The 17,072-nt window shown below is 36.5% G+C and overlaps 1 protein-coding gene across 6 annotated transcripts in view; it reads right to left on the reverse strand.

The window, feature by feature from the left end:
• Positions 1–17,072, reverse strand: part of PPFIBP1 (PPFIA binding protein 1) — a 166,987-nt gene that overhangs the window by 23,417 nt on the left and 126,498 nt on the right. For 5 of the 6 annotated variants that reach the window (XM_058558598.1, XM_058558596.1, XM_058558593.1 and 2 more), the window contains 6 exons: positions 12,908–13,000; positions 11,142–11,256; positions 9,382–9,414; positions 7,902–7,963; positions 4,679–4,763; positions 1,800–1,954 (listed from right to left, as the gene is read on the reverse strand). In XM_058558598.1, the coding sequence (XP_058414581.1) occupies positions 1,800–1,954; positions 4,679–4,763; positions 7,902–7,963; positions 9,382–9,414; positions 11,142–11,256; positions 12,908–13,000 (543 nt within the window). The remainder of the gene's footprint in view (positions 1–1,799; positions 1,955–4,678; positions 4,764–7,901; positions 7,964–9,381; positions 9,415–11,141; positions 11,257–12,907; positions 13,001–17,072) is intronic. The other variant, XM_058558597.1, reaches the window with a different exon arrangement.

Below are 17,072 nucleotides of genomic sequence, written 5' to 3' on the forward strand. Positions count from 1 at the left end.
GGTGCTGTCAGGAAAACAGTCTTAAGACGAAGCCAGGGGTGTGGCTTTGTTAAGACCTCAGGAAGGTTTTAAGGTGGAGCTGTCTCATTGAACTCTTCAAAAAGATGAAAAACTCTAAAAATAAAGGGATAGCCCACAGTAACCTTACAAGGAACCTAAGGTAGAAAAAGGCTTATTATGAAGATATTTGTGGATATGATTTTATCTAATGGAGTGGACTATAAATTGACTCATAAGAAATTCCAAATGTTTAAAATATTAGACTGAAAAGGACAGAGACAGTAGAAAATGAAAAGGCGGCTTTGGATCTGTATGGACACTTTTACAGAAAACTACTCATCTGCAAATATAGGCTTCCTTCTTCTTGTGGAAAAGGAAGGATGACTTAGAAGGAAGAACTACGAGCCCAGGGGACTGGGCCCTAGCTAATAAAGGAACTGGCATCTTGTACCTGGCTGGATTTTGGAATTGCTATGGACTAGTGATGCCTGTGTACTTTGCCTTTTCCCTCTTTTTTAACGGGAGTGCCTGCAAGCAGTTATGTTACACCTATCCCACCATTGTATGCCGGCTGTGTGGGGGACAGACAGCTTGTTCTTTGAGTTCCTGGTTCTTTAAATCAAATGGAATGGTACTCAAGAAGCTGTGCCCAAGAAGATGTACCTACATCTTGACCTGATCTGGATGACAAGATACTGGGATGCTGATGCCTAAGTGGAATGTGACCGAGGGGTCTTAGAGAGGGGATGAGTGCGTTTGACATGCGAGAGAGATGTAAATTATTGTAGCCAGGGAGTGGAGGGGCAGATTGCATTTTCCAAATATGGTTACACCAATATATCCCATCCCACGTCTTCTTCTTACAATGTGATATTGTCATTTGTCCATCAAGGGGTAGGGTCTATGTTCCCTCTCCATGAATCTGGGTGGGCCTGTGACTACAGAAGAGATGCTACATGACTTCTGAGATACGTCATAAAAGGTATACAGATTTGCCTAGTCCTCTTCTTAGGATGCTCATCCTTACGACCCAGTCCCCATACTGTGAGGAAGCCAAGCAGTCACATGTAGTGGTTCCAGCCAGGGCCTCAGCTGAGGTCCCAGCCAACAGCCAGCCTCAACCACCAGATTATATGAACGAGTAGCCTTCAGATGACTCGAGCCCAACCCTTTGTGCCACTCCAGCTGCTGCTAAGCGGAGCAGACAAGACGTTCCTGCTGAGCCTTGCCCAAATCGCAGATTTGTCAGCAAAATAAATGTCACTCAAGCCACAAACTTTTGGAGCGGTATGCAATGGCAAATGTAAACAGCTTTTGCTGCCAGTTTGTTGTGAGAGTAAAATAAATGAGTTTAAGACTGTTTATTTCCCTCCAGTTGCTTTTTCCAAGTCTAAAGAAATCAGAGGGAAATTTATTCCATCATCACTCAGAGTCACCATCAGAAGTGACTAAAATCAATTTCTTTATATAATCTCACTTTATTCCCACTTTATTTATTCCCTACTTATTCTTAATAAATAGATTATAATCTCATATTTAAGATGACATCTATCTCCAAGGGATTCATGTGTTTTTCTTGAATTATAAGCAATTTTGACATTGCCCAAGGCATTTATGTATTAAAGAGAGGGGGAAAACATATCAAATAAAGACCTATAGGACACAAAAACTGCCAGGTCAAACCAAGTGAGTAATCGAACTGAGACAAAAACCCATGTCTTTCACGCCATCAACAGCACTGCAAGTTTCAATGACACAGTCTCATCAACATGAAGAAAATATCGAGAGTCTGTAAATACCTCTTCTGAAACACTTGTGTTAAATGGGTCATGACTGGGAGATCCTATTACTGGTATAGGTGACAGACTTTTCTCCAGATCACTAAAACCCTGTACATCCAGCAAAGTGGAGACAGAACTGGAAGTGAGCAGATCTTCATAGTCGCCATCTTGGCCTAGGAAAAGACAAAGCAAAAAGAGGTCAACAGCAGCTTTTCATTTATATTTCACTTTTGGAGGAAGATAAGAATCCCAATTACATTGAAAGTAAAAATTTTTCTGATCCTCAAAAATCAAAGAGGCAACTTCTGGCATCACTTGAAAAACAACAATATGGGACCTAGGAAACAACATCTTAAACTGTGAGCGTCTGAAGCCCAGGGGCTCTTGGGCCACATGAGTATCCAGCAGCAGTATTTACAGAGGTATTAATTAATAGTGGTATTAATAGACACAATCAGGGACTCACAGAATTGAAATTAAAAGTTAATTTAGTTCAGTAACCCTCCTGTAATTTTGTTTCAAAATTTGGGACTTTACAAATTTCAGTTCATAAATAACCATGCTGAGGAATACCAGTGGTACAACAAACCAATTCTGAATAGCAACAGCATCACTATTTAGATAGCTCAATTTTCATCACTACTGTGCTCTTGAAAAACCATAGAAAGGAACAAAGGAAAAGAAAAAAAGATAGAAGATCTTTTGATTCCTCAAAAGGATCCCTTGATGCCATTCATTTTAAAGCAGAAAGAACAGCCTGATGAAGAAAAGAAACCACATATCCAGCAAAGCAGAAACTTTGAGAATTTTTTCACATCTCTAAAAATGAAAAGGATTAAGTGCAGAACAACACAGTGCCAGAAATTCTTTCTTAAAAACAGAAAGAATGATGCTTAAAACTCTAATCTCTGAATAATACAAAATGGTAAATCTCATACTTGCTTAAAGATATTAAACTAGACATAGCTTCTTAATTTAGGTTTTATTAGGCTTTTATTCTAATTTTATTAGAATTTAGGTGTTATTAGAATTGTATGAGGATTAACTAGATAAATATAAATCCTAATGAGAAATCACTGTTTATATAACTCTTCACTGGAACAAGATATCATTTTCAATGGTTTATGAAAATCTATCCTGCTGTACATAGTTAAAAACTACCTCATTTAGCTACACATTCATATGTATAGAAAAAAGATTAGAAAGAAATACATGAAAATGCCAATAGTGATCATGTCAATGCAATTATAAGTGATTTTTACCCCTTTTTTCTACTTGCTAAATGTTTTACAATATGGCCTAATTACAAGGATTAATCTTTCTTCCTTGATTTTTAAACATAAGAATTACAATGTTGAGATTCTATAAAATCAATGCTTTAAATGCTATACCTATGTAAAAATTAACTACTTGCAAATTTGCAATATTCCTTTAAAGAAAGACTCTTTTGAAGGTATAGAAATGCAGAGTGATGAGAATTGCCATAAATCAACATTGATACTCAGAAGTACATTAGCTCATTCAGATATTTACGAAGTCTTAATATATGCCAGGCCCTGTGGACAAAAAGATAAAGATCCATTTTTTTCCCCAAAATTCTGGTCCAAAGTAGGATTTTATTTGTGAACTCATCACATCTAAAATTTCAACGTCGGAGTGTTTCACGAGTACCTTTCAAAAGACTTGTTTATTTCCAGTGCTTATATTTAGAACAAATAACCCCACCTATGCGTTGCTAATAAACAAAAGAACTTTCAAACTTCTTAATACTTTTGTTTGTTTTGAGTGACTCACAAAGGTTTTCCACATTTGAGGATGGCCGACTGGGCCATCTACAGATAAAATAATAACAAATACAGCAAAATGCATAACTATCTTTACTTAGACGTCTTACAGGTTTTTGTTTTGTTTTTTTAACTTAACACATTCAAAGCTGAAGACAATCCCCCTTAACAAGGAACATTCCAATGTTCCTTCTCTAGGCTTCTCCATCTTGGCAAATGGAACCATCATCTGCCTAGTTGCTTTAGTCAGAAATGTTGATCTTTTTTGGTTCTTTCCTCTACTTCACCCTCCTTATCTAATTCATCACACTATCCTGTTGATTCTAACATCAAAATATATTTCCAATCAGTACCACCACATCTTTCCACTTAAAATACTGCAAGAGTCTCTTGATTGGCTTTCCTTCCTTCCAACGGTGCTCCCTCCCACTATGGTCCATTTGCTACAAAAATCATGACATGGACTTGTTAAGACCCTTCAGTGGATCCCTGTGGGCTCAAGTAAGAGCCGAACTCCTCACCTGCATGACCTGGCCAGCACTCACCTCTATGATCTCATCTTATCTCACTCTCCCCCCTGCTCACTACCTTCCACTCACACTGGTCTTCTTCTTAAGCAGACCAAGTTCTTTTTTCCCCTAGGCTCTTGCCGTGCTATTATTCTTTCTCTCTGGAACGCTATCTAATCAACTCCTTAGGAAGGCTCTGCCTGACCAACCAATCTACAGTATGCTCATTAGCCTACACACTTTCTGGCAGAGAACAGGTGCCTAATAATATCGTTTTTTTTTTTTAATTTTATTTATTTATCTTCCCCCAAAGCCCCAGTAGATAGTTGTATGTCATAGTTGCACATTCTTCTAGTTGCTGTATGTGGGACGTTGCCTCAGCATGGCCGGAGAAGCAGTGCGTCGGTGTGCACCCGGGATCCGAACCCGGGCCGCCAGCATCGGAGTGCACGCACTTAACTGCTAAGCCACGGTTGTTGAATGAATGAATGAGCTATCTAATTTGGGATAACGATATGCTCCATGAACAAAACTGAGGCCAAATGTAAAAGTTCATAGCCACTTAAAATTAAGTAAAGTAGAAAAACCTTTAGAGCTACACTACCTTTTTTACCTTGGGCCAATACCACTGTATCTTGCATTTTCTTGTACCTGTTCAAGCACTGTCGAAGATCTTCTATTTTCCGATCCTATTAACAAAATAAATTATCATCTTTAATACTATGATTTTAAAACAGTAAAAGTAATTGTGACACAAAGAATAAGTAGACATGAATTATTTACATTATTCAAAGAATACTTCTAGACTTTAGTAAAACTGGTAATATCTAGAATATTTTTCCTACATACATCAGAGACATAGAAAAAGTACCTCTAAATTTAGAGATCCTATCCTTCAGCTGCCATCTTTAAAAAACAAAAACAAAACAAGGTAATAAGATACAAAACAAAAAAACAAGGAAAAAATCAACTTTAATTACTCTCCTCTCCAACTTATAAGTCAGGTCTTGAAAAAAAAGATCTACACCTGCTGTCTTGATCAGCCGTCATTAATCACCATCTGGCTTTTCCCTTCTCAAAACACTCCACCAAAGTCTCTTCAGTCATCAGTGACCTTCTATTTACCAAAAACAATGAACACTTTTCATCCTTTTTCTAATTTGACCTCAATTTGGCACTTCATTGACCCCACCCTTTCCTTCTTCTTTTGCTTTTCTTTCTACTCTTTCTTTTCTTCTATTTTGATTTCTTAATCCTTTGACCAGATAGATATTCTACTTCTATAACCCCCACTATCTTCCCAACTCGGAGTATAAAATGTTAGAGATTCAAGGTTTTGTCCTTACCCTCTTCTTTTTCCCATGCCCTCACTGTGGTGGATTATAATAAAGATGGTCTCCCTAGCTCCTCCCACAGGGATTTTGGGCTTGACCATGTGACTTGCTTTGGCCAATGAGATATCAACAAATATTATTCAAGAAAGGCTTGCAAATTATTTGTGCACTGGGGCTTGCCCTCTCCTGCTGCTCTACGGAACCCTGAGGCCACTACATGAAGAAGCATAGGGTAGTCTACTGAAGGATGAGGGACCATTTGGAGAAGACAGCCCAGCTGGGGCCAACCTAGACTGGTCTGTCAATCACCCAGACATTTGAGTCACACCATCCTAGACCATCCAGCCCCATCCCAGATGCTGGCTAATTGCAGAGATCAACTAAGTCAGCCCAGACCACAAGAACCACCTAGTCAATCGCCAGAAGTATGAGAAATAATAAATGTGATATGCCATGGAGCAAAAGCTAACTGACATATCAACTACAGTTTAGTGCTCACCAATCTACAGTTCTTTATTTCTCCTAAAATTGATGGGGTTCACTCTCCACCAATCTATGATTCTACATTAATCTAAAATTGAGATTCATTTTCCAACTTTCTATAAGAAATCTCCTTTTAAACAGCCCATGAGCACATCAAATTGAATATACCTAAAATTAAGGTCTTATTTGCCCCCAGTCCTTGAACCACTGCTTGGATTCCCTTAATTCTTTGCGGGCACCAACTTTCACCCCATTGCCCAAACCAGAAACTTACTCTCAAATCCAAAGATTTTAAAATCTCACCAACCTGCAACTTTCTCTAAAATCTCTTCCCTCCTTACCACTTCACTGCCATTGCCTTATTTCAACCCTTCTTCATTTCTCACCTACACTATTTTAATAGCCTCTCAATTATTCTGTCTTCGTTCTCTCACCCTTATTCTTCCCTCCATTCTGCCACCAGAATTAGCTTTCTAAAATGGCTATTTAATCACGTCATTGCCCAAAGCCTACAAGCCAAGACCCCAAACCATTAGCCTAGCACGCAAGGTCCTCTACCATCTCACTGCAGCTCTTTCGTCAACCTCGTACGTCCCCCTCCACCTGTAACTCATGCTTCAGAACTTCCCCAGCATGCACTGGGCTGTTTTAAGCCTTGGTTTTTGAGACATGTTTTCACTCATGCATCTTTTGCCTAGAAGCCTTCATTTTCCTGATGAACAACTTGTGCTCTTCCCCAGAATTTGCTCAACTGTGCCCTCTTTGAAGCCATCCGGAACCACCAAGAATTTATGTCACTCTTGGTGCTCCTGTAGCGGTTTGAGCATCTAGTAAGCCCTCATTCAACATGGGGAGTTTTTTCGTTATTGTTGCTTTTTGAGGGAGAAAAAATTAAAACAAAATAAAGGTCAGTGATTTTTTTTTCTTAGATAAAAGCTATATGGGCAGCTTGCTAATGATCTTTCTTTTTATTCAATAGTGGGAAAGACTAGCAAAAAGAAACCTATATTCGGGTGGGTAGGACAATGAGTTAATTTTCATGGAATAAAAAACAAATAAAGAGAATGAGAGGCAAAAAATAAATAAAGAGACAAGTAAAACGGAGTAGGCAAGAATTAGAGAAAGAAACTTATGATGAGAGAAAAAGATCAAAACAAAGTTCTTTGGCATTGCTTGTTTTTCACTTCCTTGAAATTATTTTTTTCTTGGGAAAATCCCTCCTTGTTCTATTCATTAAGAGACATGAGGAGAGAGCAGTTCTGATGACAGGAGCTGAACCCGACTGTGGCTCCCCGCCGGATATATGGCTGGTCAGGTAATCCACGAAGAAACACATTGCCTTAGGAGGGTAACTGCATCCCTGCTCTTAGCAGCATGAAGTGAGAAGCAACCAGAGGAAGAGAACTCCTGGAGACCCTGGCATTAGGCAAACAAAGCTAAAACACAGCCTAGGGCCATACTTGATTTCATGGTGCCTGTGCCTCTTTTTCTGACATCTTACCACTCAGGAGAGCAGAGACAATCCCAGATGTGCAAGAGGCCAGCAGTGTGAAGGAAATATTGAACATGGAGAAGAAAATCAACATGACCATGAAGCTAAAGTTGTCATGGGCTACCTCCTTCAGAGTTCCTATGTTAGCCCAGAATTTCCAGGGACCACAGAAAAGATGTACCATGGACTGTATCTTTTCTCTCATGTGTCACCTGAATATAAAGAACTGATCTGACAGCTTGAACATTTTCTAAATTCAAGGGGGTTACGGGTTGGGGTGGGGAGTGAGGATTCTCAGTGGAGCCAGTACTGATCTCCATTCCTATGCACACAGCCACAATTACAACTGCCACCATGGAGAGTGGGCACACTTAGGCAGGAAGGGAGGATGTTTGCCCCTTAACGTCAGTAGTGTTCAGGGTATATTCTTTTAAACGGAGATATCTCAGAAAATGCATGGAATGATCAAAATAGTGTTACAACACATCCATATAAATATTTAAATTTTGTCTAGATACCTTTTCTTCATTTGCTGCCATCAAAGACTCCACAGCCTTTTTCATTTTTTGTACTTCAATATCTGAAAATATCACAACATCAAATCAGAAGTCAGTTTAGTCAACAAACGACAATAACGAGAAGATGACTCTTCAGATTTAAATATTTTAAGGTAAAGATGTTAAAGTTTTGTTTTGTTTTTAAAAGGGCACATTTACCATCCATATTCTCTTTTAGGGAAAATCTGAAAAAGGAACACCTTCTGTCTCACCTGATAGTCATCATTCCAGAAAGAAAATAAGGGAAAGTGAGAGCTAACTACCCTCTCTGAAAGCAACAACAAAATCCTCATGAGAACACTGAAGATGAAATTTCAGTGCTATAACAATACAAACATGAAGTTTTCAAAAAAGAAAACTATAAAGCGGTGGGCAAAAGCAATGAACAGTGTACATTATGACAAAAGCAGAAAAAATGATATTCAGTTATAACCAAGATGGAGACACGCATGGAAAGAGCCTGATGGAATGTGATATTTACGTGAGTAGTCATGCTAAGAAGCTGGTTGTATGTTCCATACAGAAGGATAATAAATACTTTGCTTCATCTATAAACTTCATTTCCAATACTATTCTATAACATAAAGCACAAAGTAAGCTGAATGTGATTTTCCTTAAACTTTGATATTCAAATACATAAGCACGTTACTTCAATAATAAAAGAACAAATATTTTAAAGTTGAAAAGTCAACCTAAAATGAAAGCACAAATTTAAAAAATTGTAACAGAAAAAAATTCAGCTAAGGTTGCCTGCTTCTGAAGAAACAACTTACTATTTAAGATAGTTTTTAAAACAGTGGTGCACCATTCAGCACTGATAGAAAATTTTCAATTAAGGTATATACACATTTTTGAAGACACATTCCCTTGACTTAAGAATTCGATGTCTGGAGGAAAGAGCCCATTAAGGATTTATCTTCATGCTGCATTAAATAATCCAGGCTCTATTAATGGGTCTGGGTATAATCTCTTTTTTAACACCAAGAGGGTATGTTGAAAGAATCTCCTAATGTAGATCTCAGTGAAACAGTGGCTACAAAACATTGAAAAGCAAAAGCAAAGGTTGAAATGGTCTTTCAACTATGGTAAAATCTTAAAAACAGGAGGTTTTCACAGGAGTATAAACAGTTTCTCCTTTGACTCTGTATCTCCTGGGTCACAGAGAAAACACTTTTTGCCTCCAACTGTCTGGGTGCCCTGTCGAATCCTGTGGAGCGAAAGGGCTGAATCAGATAAAATCTGCAAAACGGTATTTTACTCCTTGTTTTTATTGTCTGTTTGTTTACTCTCTATTTTGTACACTCTGAAGAAATGGAGAGTTTATCGATGAAGCAACTTTACATCTTTGGCGAGAGAAATGTTTTAAAACACATGCAAGGAACAGTCCAAGTAGTACTTTTGGTGAATGTAAAGGCTGATGGAAATACACCAAAAACCTTACTTTTGTCTTTGAGCTTCTTTTTAAAATTTTCATCTGTGCAGGAAAACCCATTGAATTGGAAGTTAGCATACATTTCAACAATAAATGGTATTTTAAAAGCACTATTATTTAGTGTCCTTTTACCTACAGTAAAGAGACTCTAATCTCATAGAGACTGAATATTCAGCACTATTTTGTGACTTCAGGGCTGGTACTACAGTACATAATGCTCCATGAGAGGTCAGAAAGAGAATCTAATGTAATTACCCAGCAGCCCTACATGTGAGTTCTTACCTCTGTCACTTCATCTTTCTGAACCTTGATTTTCTCGTATTAAAATTAGGCCTATGGAGTACACGTGCTTCTTACACTGTATGTGATGAAAAAATACTAATGTTGCTTTGGTTGTTTTTATGTTTCCATTACAGTTTGACATATGGCTCTCCTGAACATGACCAGGGCATTGCTTATGTCACTTTCAACTCACCACTCAAGTTCAACAACACTGAAATAGCCTATCTCCTGTTGAATGAGATGAGTTCACTGATCAGGCAGGTAGATGTTAAGTCAGCATCTGATTGCCATGAAGTTTCTAAACACTTGCTCTCAATCCCTGTCTTTATCTGGTTGTGCACTGGTAACCAGTGGTTCACAGACCTGTACTAGTCCTTGGATCAGACCTGTATAGCACTATCCTAATATATCCTCTAGCCCACAAGTCCTATGATTCCACTTCTTTCTTAAAATCCTAAAAGCATGTTTGTGAAGGTCCTTTAAGAACACACAATTCTACATATGCCAAAATACAGAGGGGAAAAATCCATTTCCCTCAATGTTTGATGAATTGAGTTTTCTGATGGATAGAAAGTTGTGATACCTACAGGTATATAAACCCCAGGTATTCTAGAGCCAAGAAAACTTTGGAGGTAATCTAATTCAAGCCCCTCATTGTACAGACAATAACGTTACCAATGTTCACATAATAGATAAAAATGTACCAAAGCTATACTAAATGGAATTGGTCTGTTTTGAATGGCTCAGAAGTTGCTTTTTTCATAGTCATCATTTGTAATAACAAAGACAGATTAAATTTGATCTAGTGTCAGATGTTACACGCATTTCCAAATATAATTCAAAAAAACACATTTCATTCAAGTTATTTTCAATCAAGTATAATCCACATTATTAGAAATTACAGTCAATATAATATCCAGGACAAACCTCCTCAATTATGAAAACAATTTTTGGATAAATTCATATACTTTTTCAAAAACAGAATTAGCCTATTTTTGCTTTCTAGAAGGTTGAGGGCTCAATGAGTGAAAAGAAATTTTCATTGATTTTCCAGAGATACAGAGCCTTTCCTCTCTTCTCTCAAAAGGGCAGGCAAGGTTTCTAAATGTCTTATTTTATGTAGTCTCAAGTTCAGTTCAGAGGGAAATAATCTTGGGACATAGTAATGGTTCCTTTTAATTCTTTCTGATACTCCCTTGTATTACAATTTGGACAAGAACTCTCTGATGACGAGAATTTACAATTTAGTAATCTAGAATAAACACCCAAGAAAGCACAGAGCTGCCCTTCTCCAGCTGCTGAAGAGGAAGTTAGCAGATCCTCAAGCACAGTAAAGAGTCTCGGAAGATTCCCTGTGGTCCTGGGCCTAGACAGCTTCTGCTACTCTTCTCTTTCTTTGACGCTAAAATTACACATCAACTAACATCAGTTTCTTTTATAGGACTTGGAGGATTTTAATAAAATAAGTGTTAAATATATATTCTCACCTTGATCAAGTATTTCAATCCCTTCTCCTTTCATCTTGCACACCAATTTTTCTTGTAGCCTTCTTACTTCGGATTCCTTCTCTTCCAGCTGTTCTTTTAAAGATGCCAGTTCTTCCTACAAATGATAAATTCATTTGAAAAGAGTAGATTACGACTAAAAGAGAATATTCGGAGAGCATGTTAATTCTTAAGTCAATACTTAATTTTTATGAATGAAACAAAAAACGACAAGAATTTAGACTCAAACTTCAGAAATCAGACAGTGGCAATGATAAGCAGGAAGCAAGACAATTAATAAAAGTCTAATTTATAATAATTATGGTATAATTATTTCAAGTTGTTTTGTGACCAAATTGAAAAGAAATCTTTTAACGTGTAAATTAGGACTACGGTAGCCCTAACGTTTAAATCTTATGCTAAATAAAAAAAATCTGACCAAGTTAATCAAAGAAGATAATCCAATTAGATGCTTAGTGTTATAAAAGCAAAATAAAATGCAAATTGGAAAATATATATTAAGATTTGTTTGACATTTATTCAGCATTTTAAGATGGCACTCATGTTTCCTGGACAAGGTAGAGCTTAATTAGTGTGTAACGTAGCAGGTGATGAACAACTTTAGCCAAATCATGGGACTAAATAATTCATCCTCATCATTAAGATAAAAGAACAGAATCTCCTACAACAATGGAAAAAAACAGCTTTAGAAAATAGATTTTAAATCCTCTTTTCTTTTTTTTAACTACACAATCATCAAAAATCCCAAGTCCAATCTTCTACCTATTTACTAATGTTTTAATTTTCAGTTTCTCTTTGGTAAAGAATTAGCTTCAGCAAATTTAAGTTTTGCTGACTGTATTTAACACAGAAAATAAAGCTATGCAATGCTAATAAATGTACCTTTATTTTCAATAACACATTTCATTTTCAGTCTCTAAAGATATTTACTACGTTTAGTACCATGAGAAGATGTAGTTCTCCAATGAAGCTAAGAAATTGGCCCTCTAGTTCTTACTTGTAGGAGGAGTGGAGACCAAGTACAAGAAACCTTCAGTAGCCCTGGCAAGAAGTGCTGTCCTGTTCTCACTGGGCCATGATATAGTTATCTGCCGTATACATTTATGTTCAAGAGGGTCCCAAAGGAAGAATGCAGTGTCTACTATGGATATGAAACAGAATTCTCTCACAGCTGGGCTTCTGCAATTATCTTACCATGCTTAAGAAGCAGGCGACACACACACACACAATGAAACGCACATGCTACGAAAAACACCATCACAGCGAAACAACACAAGCCGCAAAGCAACAGGCCATGGACCCCACGACCCAAGTCTACTCCACCTTCAGTGACTCCCATTTTTGTTCCATCCGCTGTTTTTCATACTGCATCTGACCCACTTTGATTTTCATGCTAGAAAGTTTGGCCATTAAAGACTGGTAGAGAAGACAGAGGAGTGAAAGGAAACTACAGATAGAAAAAGAGAAGCTAAATAACCGAGAAAACAGTATCAGTTTATGAAGGAGGTTGTGGACAACTTAGAGAAATGACAGGTTATATTCTAACAGATTAGTTAAGCCTGATTTTTATTCAGAATAGTAGTGTTTAAATTCAAGAAGGTCTCCCGCTTGGGGAAAAACTTCATTCACCTGTAAAATACCTTCTTTATCATATACTAAGTAGAAAACATATTTTATTTATATTATTGATCATATATATAAGTAGTGGAGACATTTGTTTCAAAATTTTTGCCATTGAGAAAACTTACTTTGGTTGATTTCAGCTTTTTTTCGTACTGAAGTCTTTCACTGTCCATTTCACTGACTCTCAACCTCAAATCATTGATCTCCTGCATTAGCCCCTGTCCAAAAAGAAACAAGATACATTAGGAAGGCAGTAACACACTTATCCACACCAAAACAGCAGCTTGGAAATCTTAAATCAACAGCGCCTGGATTAAAGTTGTATGAACTAGGTCAGACAAATGGAAATAAATCTATCTCCTTGAGAATCAAAGCATCTTTCCATTTAAAACACTGCTTTAGGGGCCAGTCTGGTGGCGTAGTTGTTAAGCTCGCGTGCTCCGCTTTGGTGGCCCGGGGTTCGCCGGTTCGGATCCCGGGTGCAGACATATGCACTGCTTATCAAGCCATGCTGTGGCAGACGTCCCACATAAAACAGAGGAAGATGGGCACAGATGTTAGCTCAGGGCCAGTCTTCCTCAGCAAAAAGAGGAGGATTGACAACAGATATTAGCTCAAGGCTAATCTTCCTGACCACAAAACAAAACAAAACACTGCTTTAAATTCCCAAAGCCTCTGCCTGAAAATGATGAGATCATAAAAATAAAAGGTGACTGTAATTCTTATTAAGAAAAGTGGCTAATCACTTACAATCATTGATCAGATATTTCTAGACTAAAAATCACTATATGAATCACTGTCTTTTAAAATACACCAGAGAAATTTTCTTTCATTTTTTAAAAAAATTTTTTGTTTATTGCAGTAACATGGATTTATAACATTGTATAAATTTCAGGTGTACATCATTATACTTCTATTTCTGCATAGATTACATCATGTTCACCACCCAAATACTAATTACAACCCATCACCACACACATGTGCCGAATTATCCCTTTCGCCCTCCTCCCTCCCCCCTTCCCCTCTGGCAAGCCATTTACTTTTAGGGCCTCTTCAGTGATATATGGATATTTATAAAAATATCTTTATAATTTCTTCATTTGTCTACAAAAATACAGATTGTTCATCAACCCAATCTGGGAGAATGGAATGAAATTTAAATCATTTCAACCAAGGATTCTCAACTTGAGGGTGGATGAGGGTCTTGTCATTTACAAATATATTCAGTATAATAGAATTTTATATGTGGAAAATGAAAAAGAAAGTAATCCTAATGTTTTTATAATATAAATACAATCGGATACTTTTTCTACTAGCACTTTTTAAAAAAACAAATTTGCTTGTAAAATTTGTCTAAATATTCTCAGAAATGGTGACATATTTTTATCCAGAGCCCTGAGAGTAAGAAAAAGAAATTAGAATGCTAAATAATGCCACCTCCTCCAAAACAAGGGCTTCAATATTCTGCGAAGGAGATGATTTTCTTTTTTACTACAAGCCATGAAGGCCCCATCAACAGTTAACGTGTTTTTGTTTCTCTCTTTCACAAGACATTTCTTCCTGAGCCACAAATTCATAGACGACAGAACAGAATTATACAAGAATGCCATAAAAAAAATAGAACAATGTTATAAGAAATAAAACTTTCTTAACAAGGGATTATTCTAAACTTCTAAGTGTAATGATTCAGTCTCACCAAGGCTAGGAAAAAGGACGCTACAATGAAAATACACTTCCCAGGAAACCCACAGGCTTTTAAATTGTGGTTTCTTATAAAATGGGGAAAAGTATTACCTAGCATTATTATATAAACAATTACTTACCAATATTATTATAATCATTATCATACATTATTAATACAATGTATAATCATTATTAATACAATGTTTCAATAAGAGGACTCCTTTTACAAATAAGGTTAACTGTTTGACATCATTTAATGACATTTTAGTTGCGATTCCTTAGCCACAAGTTCAGAATTCAAGTTCAAGGAAAAAGTCAGTTTCTCCCATTTACTAATCATCTTTGCATAATATGAGTTTCTAGCCTTCTTGCTTCATCAGTCTGATCTTTTTAAAATATATTTTCCCACTTTCTCATTGTTAGGAAACAGCTTTGAATTCCTATTTGGCATTGTTGTATTTTACCACTTCCTTTAGAAATAGTGGCAATTTGCAAAGAAGAAGAAATAATTGAAGAAAACAGAATTATAAACTAATTTTTATACTAAAAAAAAACTACCCAATTATCTTTTGTAGCAACACCGTAAATATGAATGTAAATCTCCAACATGAAAGAAGTCATATCTTTCATATGACTCAACTGTGACAACTCAAGCTGGAAAATCTGGAAATAGCTACTTAATATGAAACTTTTAAAAATGGAATACAAACTATTTCTCACTAATTTCTTATCAGAAGTTCAGTCCTTTTTAAAAAGAAAATCCCCATTACCTTTCCCTTTTCTATTTCAGAGAACTCTTTGGGGCTCCAAAGAAACCCAGTTGCTGACATCTGTGCTCTTACCAGAAGGGGGCACTGTTGACTATTCTAACCATTTATTAGCAATTCTTGGGACAGGCAAGTTCTCAACCTTCCAAGGTTTCCAGACTTTTACCTCCAATCTTTTGGAAGTACCTATACTTCTTCCTCACTCTAATATTTTCTTAGAAATTAATGTCCAAATAATCTAAAGCTCCAAGACAAAGTTAAAGAATTTTGGATTCATGAAACAGCTAGGGAAACATTTTATTTTTACCAAGGGAACAATAATAGGAAAATGAACATACCCAATTCAGTTTTAATTTTGAAGATTATTTTAATATACAACAAAGTTTATCCAATAACCTATAATCTCTGGGTATGTGCATACTACATTTTACCAATAGTGTGGAATATTTATGAGAAAATTATCAGGGATTGAGTTTACTGGAAGTTTGATGGCAAGATCACTTTGTAGATGATGGAGAATGCATAAGTGAAGCAAGGAAGCACTGGAAAGAAAAGTTTTATTAAAAATGCAGACAAACTCGAGAGACGTAAATATTGCTCTGTGGTCTTACAAAAAAATCATAAAACATCCACTTCAATTTAGTCTTAACATTTGGTTAACATCTCATATCCAAATTAATGACAGTCGTGTAGGTTACAATTTCCCCTAAACTTTGTGTCTGTAATGTGGAAGACCACCTCTTGATCCCCAAATACTGCAACTTCTCTCTCTGCAGCAGAGTTCGCTCCACTGCCACGTCGTCCATCTGCTGCTGAAACCTATTACTGTGTTATGGAGCCATTGTGGGGTCAGGGAATGACAGAAAGGGAAAAGAGGAAAATATCCAAACAGATTTTTAAAGAAAGCACAAAAGCAAGAATTTTAAAGAAATTGGGTAACTTTCTAAGTTCTGCTTTAAGAGCCTCAGTCTCAAACAAATGAGAAACATGCTCATATAGGTAATCGACAAAGAGCCTTAGGATCAAAACATGAACCAAGTTAGGGATTTCCTTTTGTTATTGAGGAAGTAATACATATACCAAGACTTGCCATTATAGTTACAACTTTGACAGGAAATTTACCTTTGAAAACAGCAATGATGTAAACCTCATTAAATTCAAATCTATGAAGGACTTTCATACAATGGATAGTATATGTAATGTACATTGTATCATGATGACATATACTCGGTATGAAATAAATGTTTGAAATGAAGACAGAGGGGAAAAATAAGTAAATGATTTCTTCTCCTCTCTCCTTCTTGGTACCCATTTTCTAATACAGTACGACACCTCTCAATACCCCAACCAAGGAAATAAAATAGAGAAAAAAGAAGAGATGGCCATAGGAGAGAAGGAATTTCTGCAGCTCTTTGTATTTCTTTTCAAATGAATAGACTTCAAATGGATATGCTCTCTCCCCCCACCACCAAACAATAAGCAAATAAACTAGAAGACCTGGATTAACAATAAAATAGATAAAACAAAAAAGAAAGCATGTTTAGCCACGAAAATGGATACTTAAATTGTAGAATCTATCCTGAATTTCACAAAAGTATAGTGAGCTTTAATTGGAATGATTTATGTGTGCAATAGACCAGAAGTAGAAGGCCGAATTAAATGACCTCTAAAAAACTGTAATTTTTTATGATTTTACAATTTTATAAAATACTATAATTATATAGTAAATAATCAGTGTGCTTAAATAATAACTACTAGTAAAATCATGCGCTTAAACCCATTATTTCCACAATGAAGAAAATCAATATAGATGGATAGATGGATGGATGGATGGACGATG

Source organism: Diceros bicornis, chromosome 17 (genome assembly GCF_020826845.1).
Source record: "Diceros bicornis minor isolate mBicDic1 chromosome 17, mDicBic1.mat.cur, whole genome shotgun sequence".
Classification (NCBI taxonomy): domain Eukaryota; kingdom Metazoa; phylum Chordata; class Mammalia; order Perissodactyla; family Rhinocerotidae; genus Diceros; species Diceros bicornis.